Source organism: Panicum hallii, chromosome 8 (assembly GCF_002211085.1).
Source record: "Panicum hallii strain FIL2 chromosome 8, PHallii_v3.1, whole genome shotgun sequence".
NCBI lineage: Eukaryota > Viridiplantae > Streptophyta > Magnoliopsida > Poales > Poaceae > Panicum > Panicum hallii.
The window spans coordinates 37,668,720-37,684,707 of record NC_038049.1 but is presented as its reverse complement, the minus strand read 5'-3'; the positions used below and the strand labels follow the sequence as shown (position 1 = coordinate 37,684,707).

At 57.5% G+C, this 15,988-nt stretch overlaps 2 protein-coding genes across 2 annotated transcripts; one reads left to right on the top strand and one right to left on the bottom strand.

Moving 5' to 3' along the window:
* Window positions 1-428: 428 nt before the first annotated feature.
* LOC112903771 (basic salivary proline-rich protein 2-like) lies at window positions 429-1,073 on the top strand. The gene has a single exon (XM_025972979.1). The coding sequence runs from the start codon at window positions 429-431 to the stop codon at window positions 1,071-1,073; it is 645 nt and encodes a 214-aa protein (XP_025828764.1).
* Window positions 1,074-15,079: 14,006 nt separating this feature from the next.
* LOC112903770 (gallate 1-beta-glucosyltransferase-like) lies at window positions 15,080-15,988 on the bottom strand. Its single transcript, XM_025972978.1, has one exon. It carries the CDS (start codon window positions 15,986-15,988, stop codon window positions 15,080-15,082), a length of 909 nt encoding a protein of 302 aa, XP_025828763.1.

Here is a 15,988-nt window from a genome sequence, read left to right as displayed (position 1 = left end):
TGGCGTGAAGGCTGGGTCATCGCCGAGGCCGATCCCCACGACCGCCTGGAGTTGCCGACAGAGCGGCCTCAGAGCGACCGGAGCACCTGGAAGGCCAAGCCGTCGATGCCGGAGGAGCTCGCCCGGTGCTTGATCGGGTCAAGAATCTCTCCAGGAGCGGCCTGACGTCCCTGATGGTGCTAGGTGATTTCCTGAAGCGGCGAATCGCTCCCCTGCAGCAGCGGACTAGGATGGCCCACATGTACACAGGGTCAAATGACTGTTGCAGGATCGCGCGCGGGCCTGGCACCGACTTCACCAGGACGGAGCTGGAGGTCGCGATCTGGGGAATGACCGGCGACGCGTTCAGCCTAGAGTCCCTGGTCCTCCCGAGCGGGGTGAAGGCCCTGTGCGAGGACCAGGCGTTGCGGGCGTCAGCCCTAGCATCGATGCCGACCCTCGACGAGGGCGGCCTGGCGGCCCAGCAGCTAAGAGGCGACCCCAATTGCTGGATCCACATCCCCGGCGCCTCACCCGACCGCCAGCAGCGCGCCAGACAAGGTCCCGGGGGGCCAAGTCCTGAAGGTCCGGCCCCCGCCGGGAAAGGAAAGGACAAGCTGCCGGTGCCGGAGCACCGTCACAAGGACAATGCGGGTGCCACCCCAACCCAGAGGGACGACGGGGCCCAGGGGGCATCCCCTGCGCGGAGCAGCCAAGCAGAGGGGAGCAAGTCCTGGAGGCTCCAGCATGGTGACGGCTCCTTCGTGGGGGAGCCGGCCCCCAAGCGTCAGAAGACGGCAGAGGCGGAGAGGCAGAGCGGAGCTCCACCACCTCCGCCGCAACGCCAGCAGCCGGAGGGGAGGCCGGGGGTGGCGCGACGGCCTTCTCCGGAGCAGCAGATTCCTCCACCGCCACCGACGACGCGGCACCTAGTGACGCCACCACCACCGACAGAGCCGAGGCCACAAACCCCGCCCTCACCACCAGAAGCGCCAGCGGCCAGGGACCACCACCAAAGGTCCGGGGGGTCCTCGGCAGGAGAAAAGGTCTCCCCAATCGCCCGGGGCGGTTGGGAGTGGTTTGACTTCGTGTAAGTAGTCTTCTTAGAGCTTTTCATTCTTTCATTTACCTTTTGGGGCCCTAACCATGTTGGTGATATGACAGGCCCCAGCCTTCGGACGCATCGAGCATGTTCGCCGTAGCCGTTCCAGCTAGGGGGACCGCCCCCCAGCCAGTACCTTCATCTTTCTCTCCTGGGAGGTTGGCGACACCTCCAGCAGGGGCTCCGCCCATGCCAGCACCTGTAGCTGCCGGACCCAGAGGTCCGGAGCTGGATGCTGCCACACCCCCAAGGCCCGAAGCCGCCCCCCAATCGGGACGCCAGCAGCAGCAGCAGTGCCGGACGCCATGGCGGAGCCCCCTCCAGCCGAGCCAGCAGCAGCGGCAGAGGTGGCAGCGTCGGAGGCTACATAGGTGCCGGAGGCGGCGGCGCCGGAGGACGCGGAGGTTGCCAGCACCACCACTCCATCCGCGCAGGAGGAGGAGCCGGAGGTGGTGCTGGGGAGGTGCCTTCTCCCGAGCCCAGCGGAGATCCCACTCCCCCGCCTTTTGTTCAAGAGCCAACAAGCACAGGAAGAGCTGGCGGCAGGCATCCGCCGGGAGTGGGAGGGCTGGAGGTGGAACGCCTTCGGCTCTCTGACTGGGAGCACCGCCTGGGGGACCGCATCAAGACCGTCTCCGCCCGCTACGCCGGGGAGCGCGCCAAGCTCGCTCTTGGGCGCGAACTCCTGCAGGAGCAGGTGCAGGAGGCTCTCGTCCGAGAGGCGGCAGCTGCCCAACGGGAGAGAGCGGCCGCACGGCGGGAGAAGCATGCCACCAAGCGGGAGCTCGTGGAGGAGATGAGGGTGAAGGCGGCGGCGGACAGGGAGAAGATCGCCCTAGAGCTGGCCAACCAGGCTAAGGTGGTGGTGGAGGTGACCAAGGAGCAGGAAGCTGCCCTTGCGGAATCGGAGGCAGCCGCGGCGGAGAGAGAAAAAGGCTCGCCGCCCACGATGAAGAGGAGGCGACTCGGCTCCAGGAGCTCCAGGAACGTGAGGCGGCTGTGGAGGAGGAACTGGCGGCCGGGACCTGAAGGCTCCGGTAGCGCGAGGCGGCCCTCCAGGAGAGGGAGACCAAGGTGGAGGAGTTCTTGGCGGAGCAGAGCGCCAGCGTCGGCCGGATCATAAGATGGGCCGGTGAGGTGAACCCCTCCCTGGATGCTCTCGGAGCAAGCCCCATCTGGGTGGCGGCGGCCCCATCTTCACTTGGCGCCGCCCTCCAGGTGCTGGACTCCACCGCCGAGTGACTGCGAGACCTGGAGTCTACCATGCACGACCTCCTGGAGACAGAAGGGCGAGCAGTTGCTCGGGGGATGGCAGAGTACATCCTTACCTGCTTCCGGAGCCACGACCCTGCCTTCCAGCTGACTCCTGTCCTGGTCGGCCCCATCCGGGCGACGGCGGCCGCCGCACAGGAAGGAGTACAGGAGGCGGTAGACATGGTGGTGTCCCTCATCCGACGCCGCCCCGGACCTGCAGGGAGTGGGGACGCCTCCGGACCACCAGAACAATAGGACTAGTATCTTTGTTATTGTTTTTGTAATATAACTTTGTGATGTAATATAACTTTGCGTACATTATTAGTAATGCATCTAAGTGTTTCTTGCATCTATTTGTTGTGGAAAAAGTGAAAAAACTTAGCTATTTTTCCAATTGCCGATCCTGCAATGTATTCTCAAGCGTACTGAGGTCCCCTGGCCCCTTGGGAGGTAGTCGCGATAAGTCGGGACTAGCTGCCACAGAACCGAGGTCCTGCATACGACTTAGGATCGATGATTAGTAGATGTCCCCACGAGGTCCCGGACTTACCAGCGAGGACCTTCTGAGTTGCTTAGCGAGTCAAAGCGCCAGGGCCTAGGTTCGGGGATTAAAGGGGTCCCGGCCCCGGGTCCATGGTTTGAGGTACAGCGGTACTCGCCCTAGGGGGGCAAGGCATGTAGGCTTAGGGTACGGAACCAGGCTAAGCGGCTACACAACCCTGGACCCCAACAAAAAACGAGCACGTCTCCCTGAAGCCAGTTCCCAGATGACCGGTTCCTTTCCTCCTGCGAACCAGAGGTCCTGGGGCAGAGACGCAGCATAGTAACTCAAGAAAGGCCTCGGGCACGTCACAGACGTGAAAGATCACGTGGGGGGTTAGCGTAGAGAGAAGCAAAGAAAAAATAGAATCGCATAAACCTTAAGGACACACTGAGAACAAATCTTTCCTTAATGAATTGGTACAGAAGAATTGTGCGATGTACGCCAGGGGCCGGGTTTATGACGGCGGACCTCCACCGCCCTAGTTTGCACAGTGATGCTACCAATTACAAAGGAAAAATTTCCTCTCAACTTGGTCCTCAGGGTAGAACTTACGGAGGTGCATCACGATCCAGAGATATAGAGATACAATTATCATCACAATTTACATAACAGGGAATTACATTACAAGAGTTTATAAAACTAGTACAAAGTTTCAAACTTAGAGAAAACAACACAAACTGTTTAAGCTATGATTTTTAGCAGCGGAAAACATACGCGATGATCTACAGCACGTCGACAAGACGGATGTCATGCTAAGCCCAGGCACGACATCACTCGGTATCACCAATGTTGGTCGGGGACGGATCCCATTCCACGGACCAACCTTCTGGAAGAGCACAGGGCCAAGGCAAGGAAAGAGTAGGGTCTTCAAGGACTATACCTGAAAAACATAAAACTAGCAAGGCTGAGTATACTAATACTCAGCAAGGCTTACCCGGGATTGGGTATACTTTAGCCCATAACTAGACTTATGAAGGCTTATAATGGTTCTGGGTTTAGTTTCAGCTGAAAAGCAACTAAGAGTGGATCCTTAATTTCAACTTTTAGTTTTCAGATTCTAAGTGATTATTCATTCTAGATGAGCACCTATAGCTATTCAATCATGGTAGAATCTTTGGTCAAATATCATCTTTGATAATCATATGATTGCTCTTATTACTCAATGTGGAAAAGGGGATAAGCAGTCTCATTCATCGTGAGAGGCGGACGATTCCTGAATCGAGATTCAACCTTGCAAGGTAAACCTAACTCACACGCTTGGAACACCACAGGGTCGTTCCGAAGCAACCGTTTACCTTTCATTCCGACTCGTGGATCAGAGCCACCACAAGCGACTGTAGGACCATACGCACTTCCAAAGTGCAGGATGTACGTCTGTAGCGCGACTACAAATCCCGTACTCCTGGTTGCCCTTGCAACACGTATTCCTACACGTCGAATCAAGTAACCAGAAGAAGCAAAATACGAGTGGTGGGAGGTATGTCCACTCCTCGGGCCGATTGGCTACTAGGCTTACCGCTTACCATATTTCGCGGCATGTGTTTAGTACTTTCAAACACTTAACCCGCACTTCCACACGCTGCGACCTTAACAGATTCAACAATACAGACGGGGTATCACCTCAACCATGATACCTCACAAAACTCCCGTCCGTCATCCTTATAGTGATAACAGGAATGTAAACATTACAAATCCTATATCGCGCGAGTGACAGGAAATCATCCGACTTCTACCGGCCCTATTAGCATAGCAGCTAGTCGGACTCAAGTGCTAGTATCCATCACATTGGTTCCTAGGAGAATGCAACTAGGGTTTCAAGCAATACTTAAGAACTTAATGCATAGAATACGTAAATAGATATAGATTGCAGTGTAATTAAAATAGTGGGTTATGTCCGGGGCTTGCCTTTACTGGTGGGGCCGAAGTCAGAAATGTTAATATCTTCCGAACTTTGGTTCGGGGCTTCAGTTAATCCCTTGGTGATGTTCACTTGGTCTTCAGGAACATCCTCCGTAGACTTCTGGGAGATCTCGTAGGTACCGTTGCTGAAGTAGTCGTATCTACATGAATGCGACATTACATTCAAAGGGTGCACATAAAACTACCTTACATCTCAATACAATTACAATTCAACACTCATATAACACACAATTCACATTACCCCCAAAAAGATCTAAAACTAAACTTAGATAGAGCTTTAGAGGGATAACTAATTAGAATCGGCTACTCGTTGAAGATTACAACAGAGCCGATTGGAAATAACAGAGGTTTAGCCGATTGATGAGTGCATCGGGTTTCTAGATGATCGATGAGAACATCGATTACTTCAGCAGAGGGACAATTTCTAAAGCAGTTGTCTTAACTAAAATGTTCTTAAGTGTTATTCTAGGTAACTAGGTGTGGTTGTATCGACTCGATTATGTCAGCACAACTATCGAGTGACGTACAGCTGATTGGAGTGTGGTTGAGGATATGTGACCGGTAGATATATAGCCGATCTCTCAGTCGATAAATCGGCTGATAGAAGTGTGTGGATAAGGATGGGAAAACTAAGAATTGATCGGCCATATTTGACCGATACGGAAAACGACTAGAATCGGCTTGGATCAGCCGATAACAAGAACCCTAAGATTGTGTGTGCATCTTCGATGCATCGACTATGTGCAGCCGATGTAGGACAGAACAAAGGAGTGGTATCGGCGGTAGCCGATACTAGAAAAGTAACAATCGTATCAGCTAACCAACCGATGGTAGAAACATATTAAAAGAAATGTATCGGCTGATAACTGTTACACAGAAGTATTCTAAACTCAAAGGAAATAAATGCTTAGCGGCTGATTAGATAGTTGAAGCTAAAGCATAGCTGCAGAGAGGTATTGGCTAAGTAACAGATACACACGGATTAACAAAGATCTCTATACGAAGAGAACCTTAAGGAAACGACAATCAAGACGAGGACAAAGTCTTGAGGACAGGCATATGAGCACTCGTATGAAAAGATTAACTAGATATCATACATCTGCACTTGAGACATATGTCCTATGATCTATATTCAGCTACAACACATGCATACCACACAAGGTATAATAAAGCACTCATTCCCTAATATTTAACCTAGACCACAAATTAAGATTTTCAATCAAGATCATAACATAAACTTGTAGGTTTTGACTTAGGGTTTCAAACAAAACTGATTTTACATTTTTATGAACTTCCTACGAAAATCTATGAAATGTAGAAGTTCATCGATTTGAAATAAAGAAAACTCTGGAAACCTTACAGAAAACACCCTAGAACTTTCTAAAACGAAGCAATTAAGTCCCTGATCGGGGACAACAGAGAACAGGAAATTAACGACGATATTCCGGCAAAGGAATCGCCGGCATTAAGAAGTTTCAGTGGATTAGGGCGAACCTTGCGGTAGCCTTGGTTATGAAGGAGAACACGCGGAAAGTGAATTCCCGCGGTAAATAGGATTGGCGACGAGAAGTACTTGGCGGTGACGAGATTCTGTGGGTGACGAAGAAGTTTGTCGGGGAGGGTTGCCGTGGGTGGAAGATGGCCTGTTATCTTGTACACGTACGCGCTTGCTGAATCGAGTCGAGTCGGCCACTGACAAACACTTCCGCTCGTACTCGCGAACGCGCCAGTTCAATTCCGCTCGGACCTCCGGGTCTTGCAACTCCGCCGTCCTCTCCACACATCATCGCTCTGCACGTCGTCGCCCTGTATGATTATTCTTCTTCCTCCTGTTGTCGAGCCCGCACTCGCCTCGGCCTGGCCTCGTCGCAGGTCCCTCCGCGGCCATCCTCGCCTAGGTACTGCCGTGCGCGACCTCGTCGCCCTCCGTGCGGGTCTGTCCCGAGCCGCCACGCTTCAGCTCCATCCGCGCATCTCCGCGCTAACAACGCTGCGCGCTGCCACGCCTCCACGCGCGTCGATCCGTCGCTCCAACGCCTGATGCCGCACCGCTCGCCTGCCCAAATCCAGTCCCCGCGCTCCAGCGCACTGCGTGCCGCCCTGCACTATGCCCAGCTGCCGCTTGGAGCCCGCATACCGCTTACGCGTCAGCGTCACGCCTCCCGCGCGAGCAGCATCCACACCCGCGCCTACGCGTTCCTGCTCGCGCGCACCTCCGGCCGTGCGCATGCTGCTCCTGCTCCGGCCGAGCCACTCACGCGCGTGCCGCCAACCGCGTCTCCAACGCCCTCCGCGTTCGCGAGCCATCCTGCCTGCGTTAGCTCGCCCGACCGCCCGTGCTTGCTCTGGGCCGCACGCCTGTCTGCACGCACAGCAACTGCCGCCCACATCTGAAGCAGTCCCTGTGGCAGCGTGCCGCCCGCGCACTCCGCGTCTCTGCGCTGCGCCAGCCGCCGGCTCCTGCTGCCGCGCACCCCACCAGAGCAGTGCCACCGCCTGGGCCCTGCGTCAGCCGCGGCCCGCGCTCCCTGTCCAGCCTCCGCCTGCGCCGCCACATCGCCTTGACCCGCTGCTCGTCACGCGCTGCACTCGCCCGGCCGCTGGCCGAGCCGCACACACGCGCGCCCCACCTGGCCTGGGGCCGCTCACCGCCCACGCGCCAACCGAGCCGCCGCACCGGCCCGCACCGCCCGGCCCCGAGCGCCCGCCAGCCTCCGCGCGCGCTCGCCCGGACCCGCTCCGCCCGGCGCCTGCCTGCCCGCGCGTGCGCCCGCGCGCCACTCGCGCTGCCTGCGCGCCTGCGCTCTGACTCCCGCGCGCGCGCGCCGCCACTCCACCACCGCTTGGGCCACCGCCTACTCCGTGCCGGCCTAAAGACCCTGTACCAGTGGAGGGAAGAGAGAGGGAGGGGAAAAAGCAGGGAGAGAGAGGAAGGGGCCGGTGGGGATAAGGAGTGGATGCTAGAGAAAAGAAGATGCCAGCGATGGAAAAGAAAGAAGGCGCCCGGGATAAGAGGAACAGAGGAGAAAGAGAATTGAAACTCTCCCAAGGACTTATGCATAAATACAGAAAATTGCAAGGGCCTATTTGTAAAACAAAATTTCCCGTTGATTTAAAACCCTAATGAAGAAATGCCCAAAACGAAAGTTGGAGAGTTTTTCAAACTCTACGACATTGCTTTAGGGCTCAAGTTCAAAAACTCAAAATTTGTATCTTTACATGTGAATCTTTGAACAAAAGTCAGATTTGTATTGCTTTTGTCCTAAAAATGTAATTTTATAAAATTCAGGACTTAAATGCAAGCATTTATGACACGTCATGATGACGGGATAGACTCGTCATAATGATTGGATAGACATGTCATGATGACTTGCACTTTTACACTTTAGTCCTGAGTAAATTTTGCGCCATGCTTCTCAAGATCGCAGTAAGTCCGGATCTTGAGCCCTCTAAGGATCTCAGAATTAGCCCGCTCGACTTGGCCATTGCTCCTGGGATGCGCCACTGAGGTGAAACAGAGCTGGATGCCAATGTCCTCGCAGTACTCTTGAAAGTATTGGCTCGTGAACTGAGTCCCATTGTCGGTGATGACCCGGTTCGGGACCCCGAATCGGCACACAATTGACCTGAGGAAGGCAGTTGCTGACGCCTTGGTGATGTTGACCACTGGGGTTGCTTCCAGCCACTTGGTGAATTTGTCAATGGCGACATAGAGGTATCGGTACCCGCCGACGGCCCTTGGGAAAGGTCCCAAGATATCCAACCCCCATACAGCGAAGGGCCAAGAGGGAGGAATCATCTGCAGTGCCTGAGCTGGAGTGTGTATCTGCTTTGCATGGAACTGGCACGCTTTGCAGGACCTTACCAACTCAGCTGCATCCTGGAGCGCTGTCGGCCAGTAAAAGCCATTCCGGAAGGCTTTACCGACCAGCGTACGGGATGAAGAATGACTTCCGCACTCGCCTTCGTGGATCTCCGCGAGCAAGTCGCGGCCCTCTTCCTAGGTGATGCACCGCATGAGGATGCCGTTGGCACCACGGCGGTAGAGATACCCTTCTACCACCGTGTACCGCTTAGCCATCCGGACTATGTGCTCAGCAGATACTTGGTCTTTAGGAAGGAAATTATCTTTCAGGTAGTCCCGAACCTTAGAGATCCATGCATCGGGACCTTCCTGAGAAATTGGACGCGGCTCCCTGAGGTCTTCGGGACCCTCGAGGGAGCACATGACCCTTGGCGGGCACCACGGATGGAGCACCGCCGGGACCGCTAACTTTGAGGTGCTAGTCCGACCCCCTTCGCCCAGATTGGCAGGCTGGGCGGAAGGCTTCAGCAGACGCCTTTGGAAAACGCCCTCTGGCACGGGTGCCTGAGTCGATGCGCTCGCGGAGAGGGCATCAGCCGCTGAGTTGCCTTCGCGTGGAACATGTTGCAGTTCCAGCACATCGAAGTCCTTCTCCAGCTTCCTCACACGGATGAGGTAGGCTGCGAGCTGGGGGTTGTTGCAGCAACACTCCCTCCGGACCTGCCCGATGACGAGTTGGGAGTCTCCTTTGACCAGGAGTTCCCAGACCCCAGGGACAGAGCCGCTGTGAGTCCAAAGATTAAGGCCTCATACTCCGTCATGTTGTTGGTGGCCTCAAAGTCGAGGTGCACCATGTACTTCACTTGGTCGCCATGTGGGTCGATAAGGACCACGCCGGCCCCTGCCTTCTTGTTACGCATGGACCCGTCGAAGAATAGCATCTAGTGGGGTTCGGTGAACACCGGAGCCCTGGTTTCCAGACGTGGGGGGTCCGACCCATGGCCCGGACCCCCTAGGCTGCATGGTGCTGGCGTCCACTCTGCGACGAAGTCAGCAAGGACCTGGCTCTTGATGGCATGGCGTGGCTGGAAGTCGAGTTGAAATCCAGCGAGCTCAGCTGCCCACTTGGCGATGTTGCCAGTGGTGTTGGAATTGTGGAGGATGGCCCTCAATGTGTAGGAGGTCACCACCATAATCTTGTGGGCCTGGAAATAGTGACGGAGTTTCCTGGATGCAACGAGTATAGCATAAAGGAGCTTATGCGTCTCAGGATACCTGGCCTTTGCCTCATGAAGGACCTCACTGACGTAGTAGACTGGCTTCTAGACGGTCCTGACCCTGCCAGCCAGACTGGATCCTTCTGTTTGAGCTGGGGACTCGCCGGACCCCGAGTCGCCAGGTGCTCCCCCGGATCGGAACCCGGCCGGACCCTCCGAAGCAGGGCCAGTTGTTAGACTGGTGGAGGCCCGACCTCCTTCCCCTGCAGGAGGGTCCACAGGGGCCCCCTGCGGGAGATGCTCGGACTTCTCAGTGACCAGCATCATGCTGATCACTTCGGCCGTTGCTGCAAGGTAAAGAAACAGCGTCTCACCTGGGCCCGGTGCGACCAGGACCAGCAAGGAGGTGAGGTACTGCTTCATCTCCTGGAAGGCTCATTCTGCCTCTTCAGTCCATGTGAATGGATCGGACCCCCTCATTAGCTTGAAGAAGGGAAGTGCCCTCTCCGCCAGCCTCGAAATGAAGCGGCTGAGGGCTGCAAGGGACCCCGTCAACCTCTGCACATCCTTGAGGCGGTGCAGGGGGTCTCATTGTCTCGATTGCCCGGACCTTATCCGGGTTGGCTTTGATCCACCGGTGGGAGACCAGGAAACCAAGGAGCTTTCCCGCCGACACGCCAAAGACGCATTTCTATGGGTTAAGCTTGGTCGAGGTTGTGCGTAGCTTATCGAAGACTTGAGCTAGATTTTCTAGGAGGGAATTTGATTCTCTAGTCTTGACAACGATGTCATCAACATACACCTAAACTATATCTCTAACCAAATCACCTAAAGTGATGTTCATTGCTCGAGCAAAGGTTGGTAGAGCATTAAGTAATCCATAAGGCATTACTATATAACAATAAAGACCATCCACTGTTACAAAAGCAGTATGCTTCCTATCATCCCTAGCCATTTTGATTTGGTGAAAACCAGAATAGGAATCTATGAAGGACAGCAAATCACACCCAGAGGTGGAGTCTACAATCTGATCTATTCGCGGAAGTGGATAAGGGTCTTTTGGATATGCCTTATTGAGATTGGTGTAGTCGATGCACATCCAAAGCTTCCCGTTAGCCTTCGGGACCACGACTGGATTGGCCAACCACACTGGGTGGTAGACCTCCTCGATGAAGCCGGCTTGCAGCGGCTTGCGGACCTCTTCACGGATGAAGTTTTGCTGCTCGATGGACTGCTTCCGTGGCTTCTGCCGGACTGGCCTGGCATCAGGGTGGATCTTCAGATGGTGCTCAATCACCTCCCTAGGGATCCCGGGCATCTGTGACGGTTCCCAGGCGAACACGTCGCTATTTGCCCAGAGGAAGGCGATGAGCGCGCTTTCCTATTTCTCTCCCAGACTCCCACCGATGCGGGTGGTCTCGGAGGCCTCCGCTCCGACCTGGACGGTCTTCACGGGTACATCGTCCGTATCAGACGGACGGACCCTGGGTGCCTTGGCCAGAGCCTTGGCACGCGAGGCTGAGGGGTCGGACCCCTGGGCGCCAGCTGCGGGGGCAAGTCCTCTTGCCAGCGTGTGGAGTTTTTCAACCGCCACGACGGCAGCTGCCCGGTCACTCTGGACGGTGAGGACGCCTACCGGAGAGGGCATCTTCAGGACCAGGTACCCGTAGTGGGCACCGGGCTGGTACAGGGCCGGTCTGCCGATGATGGCGTTGAAGGGGAGGTTAACTTCCGCAACTTCGAACTGCACGTTCTCAGTGCGGAAGTTATCCTCCGGCCAGAAAGTAACCGGCAGGGTGATGGTCCCTACCGGGTACACGGGATTCGGGCCCACTCCGGAGAATGGGCGCAACGGAGCCAGCTTGGACTCCGGGATCTGCAGGTGCTTGAACGCTGCATAGCTGATGACGCTGAGGCCTGCACCTCCATCAATCAGCACATGGTGGAGGCGGACGTTGGTGATGGTGGGTGCCGTGACAAGCGGCAGCACACCAGCGCCCGCCATGTTCTCCGGGCAGTCAGATGGCCCAAAGGAGATGGTGGTGTTCTTCCACCGCTGGTGGGGCGCCGCCTTCGGCGTCCCCGGCCTCACCGAGAGGACCTCTCGGTGAAGGGTCTTTACGTCTCGCCGGGAGACAAGCTCCAAACTGCCGCCGTACATGACGTACAGCTTTTTGCGGCGCTCGTCCCCACCGAACTCGGAGTCGGACTGGTGGAAGAGACCCTTGAGGTCTTTGTTGGGGGTTTGATACCCCAACTCCCTCTCCGTTGCAGCTACGTCGGCATCGGAGGCTTTCTCCTTGCCGGACCGCCGTGGAGGGGAGGAGCCTTTCCTGGAGGCTTGGTCGCGCCTCTTGCTAAGGCGCTCTGCGAGCTTCTGGATCTCGCGGCACTCGGTGGCGCTGTGGCGAGCCCCAGGATGAACAGGGCACGACCCGGGGTCGGTGCGCTGTTGCTGTGGGCGCTTGCCTCAGGAGTTCTGGCCCCCGGTCTCGCAGCAGCAACGGCCGGACCCCCTATCCGTGACTTGTCAAAGCCACATTCTTCTTGTTCTTTTTCTTGCTGCTACCAGGGGCAGCGACACTGGGCCTACTCGTCTGAGCGGGACCTGCCGGGTTGCAGAGTGCCACGCACGGCCTTCTGCAGCCCTGGCGCATTTGTCCGCCAAAGCGAACAAGGTGGTGATGGTTTCCACCTGATGAGTCGTCAGCTTCTCCAGTATCTTCTTGTCACGGACCCCCTGGTGGAAGACCATGATGATAGACGCATCGGAGATACGCGGAATAGTTCCAGTACCTTGGTGAAGCGGGAGATGAAGGTCTGGATGGTTTCTCCGGGTTGTTGCCTCACGGCGTGAAGGTGGGCCTCCACGCCATGCTGCTGGTACGCACTGGCAAAATTTGCCGTAAACTGTGCACAGAGCTCACCCCAGGATTGGATGGACCCTGGGGTAAGGTTCATGAGCCAGGTCCAGGCTGGCCCGGTCAAGGCTACATGAAAGTAGATTGCCATGACGGTGTCGTTACCTCCAGCCACCGTGATGGTGGTGATGTGGACCTGCAGGAACTCTGACGGGTTGGTGGACCCGTCATACTTTTCCGGCAGGTGCGGCCGAAACTTGGACGGCTAGGCGACCGCGCAAAGGTGGTATGCGAGCGCTGCGCAGCGCACCCCGGACACCGGTGCCTGGACAGGTCCTTGCGGCGCCGGAGCCACCGCAGCAAGTTCGGCATCGAGGTCACGACCCTCGATGCTGAGCCGGCGACCACGCGCCCGCTAGATGGAGACACGGGCGTCCTCTCCCGCACGTCTGCGGTTGAGCTCTGCCCAGAGGTCCTCGGTCCGTGCACTCCTCACTGATGGTGAGTGCACAGAACCGGATGTGCTGCCCTGACGACGGCGTTGCCTGGAGACAGACCCCTCCCCCCCCCTGCGCTGAGCATAGGGAAGCCTGCGCCAGGTTGAGGAGGCGGTCGACGTCGTCACGCCATTGCCTCTGGGCATCGAGCGAGGCTATCTCACCAAGGGGGTTGCGAAGCAACTCCCTGGCTGCCATGAGCGGCCCATTCGGTGCAGGCACCGATTGGGCCACGGAAGCCCGCTCCGCAGGATGCTGCGGGGCAGCACGCGCGGTCCCCCTAGGTGGGGGACGGCGTGAGGCGTGTGGTGTCGAGGACGCCACTTCCTCACCCAACAGGAGGTCGTGATGACCGTTTTCCTGCGCCATTGCAGTCTTGAGCTTCAACCAAGCGCAAACCAAACCTAGACCCCCTACCTGGCGCGCCAAATGTTGGAGGTAATTTCCAGCCGGGTGGTGGAATGCACCCGCCTAATCCTAGTTAAGGATGGGTTTGGAGGAGACTTAGGAGTGCTTGATCGGTGAGCGGATGAACGCAGGAAAGACACAAGGATTTTAGAGTGGTTCGGGCCGCCGGAGCGTAATACCCTACGTCCACTTTGGCGTTGTATTGATTGTAGAAGTCTGGATCTTGTAAGCTTGTAAACTTGTCGGCCTGTATTCTAAGGGGTGCACGCTCCCTTTTATAGTCCAAGGGAGGTGCTTACACTGTGCGGAGCCCCGACAGGTGGGTCCGGCCAACAGGAGCCTGTTCTATGAGAGATATGGAGATCTTCATCTCCAGCTCCTCTCTGTAGTCCTCTCGATCGAGAAGTTGATGTGCGTATCTTACAGCCAGGATATGGCCGTGTACAGCCTTGTCTGCACAGTGACCGCTGTCAGTATTACCCAACAGCGGAAGCCGTGCTGCCACTGTTGGGTCAGGACCCTCTGACAGGCGTAGAAGCTGCGCTGACCCTGCCGCGCCGTCGCCCCCGCGCGCACTGTTACAGTGCACGCCTCAGCTCACCTGCAGCAGGCCATCATTACTTACGCGCGGCACCGTGATGGGACTACACGTCATCTGCCCGCACGCAAAGCACAGTGACGCGCCGTCTCGGTAACAGATGGGCTTACCGTGGTGTCAGTTGGGCAGACCATGCTTTGACTTGGGTGCGCGCAGCCCACCTACCCGCATTTAATGTGGTTGTTGGGCTGGCGTCCCGCAGAGGGCCATCTGCCACGGGCACGTGGCAGGGCCGACCCAGAAGTCGCTACCTTCGTGGCACGTGGTGGCGCCGAACCCCTTCCCTGAGGAAGTAGGGGGGGTCTGGGCCCCCGAGGCTGGTCAAAGAGACAGCCCATAGGGGTCTGGTTCCCAAACGTGGCAGCGCCGGACCCCCTGGGGGGTCCGGGCCTGTGGAGGCCATCCCCAAGTACCTTGCCCTCATGGGCACGTGTGGCCAGACCTATATGAGTTCAGGGGGGAGGTCCGGAGACCACGGTCCCAGCTGCCAGGTTCGGACCGCACACCCTGACTCCCAGAGGACAAGGGTGTGGGCTTGGAAAACCCTCTGTCCACCAGGGTAGACAGTCTGTCAGATGACTTCCTGGCGGGCTAAGCCGACGGAGATGCCGATCTCCTCGTAGTGGGCTACAATGGCTTTCAGGCCGTTGAGCAGTTCCTTGGCGATGATGGAGGATAGGCGGTCAAGCATGTGGTGGCGCGCGTCCACCACGATGCGCTTGGCGCCCACGCCGGAGCCTGACACCATCGCGCCCTCCTATGAGGCGACAGCGAGACGCTAAGGGTCTGGACACCCTAGCAGGAGGTACCCCTGTCCGTATGTACCGACAACTGCCATTGTGGTATGGCGCATCTAAAGAAGGTCTGCATACCGTAGAGTTTGTGATTGACCATTTATTGACTCCACAGGAATGGCCGCCCCGTGGACGCCAGCCCAGCTGCCATCTCCGCCATCTCATCCCGGCTAAGCCTCACGATGCTCCCGAACGCCACGAACACCACCGATCGTGGAGGCCGCGCGTCGAGCCACGCCGTGCATTCGTCGCCGGCACTGTCGTGCTCCATCTCGATGAGAGGACCGACGGGTAGAACTGGCATGTGCGCGAGAAGTGCCTCGATGGCGAAGTGCTCAAGCTCGTCGAAGGTGTTGACAAGAACCCACAACGCCGCCTCGCAGAGGCCGAGAATTTCCGACACTAGCATTTGGCGCCAGATGTGCTCCTCGGGCAGGTGGAGGAAGGCCGGGAGATCGCCGCCCGCCATCGCCGGCAACCCCGGGACGTCCACCTGCGCGGCCGGGCCGGCATCCTTGGCGGGGAACGCCGTGAGTGAGTGGAAGTAGTGGTAGTACAGCGACAGGACCATGCAGGACTGCATCCACAGCATGGCGGCCGGGACGCCCACGGCCGCCGCGGCGTGGAACGCCCACGGGGCAAAGAGGTTGGCCACCACGAACGTGACCGGCCACCCAGCGTCGGCCTGACGGCGGATGAGCCCCCGGAGCGCGGCGGAGGCCACGTCGTCGAGGTGGCGCGCAACGTCGTTGGGGTCGCGGTAGCGTGGGTCGTCCGGGGTCCAAACCTCCCCGCCACACAGGTGCTCGAACTGGAGCACGCCGCGACCAACGTCGGCGGTGGCCGCGCTGCTGTCCCCGTGCTGGTGCCGGAGCTTGAGGCCCGCGTGCGGGAGGGTGGTCAAGCTTACCAGGAGGACCTTGGCGGCTAGGCGCCGGCCGAGGGCAACTAGCGGGTTGACGTGTCCCAGAAAAGGGGCGGAGACGAGGAGAACATGGGGCGACGACAT

Bases quoted from the DNA above. Each gene is read 5' to 3' on its own strand.
- LOC112903771 (XM_025972979.1), top strand. From the start codon at position 429: ATGCCGACCCTCGACGAGGGCGGCCTGGCGGCCCAGCAGCTAAGAGGC.
- LOC112903770 (XM_025972978.1), bottom strand. From the start codon at position 15,988: ATGTCGTCGCCCCATGTTCTCCTCGTCTCCGCCCCTTTTCTGGGACAC.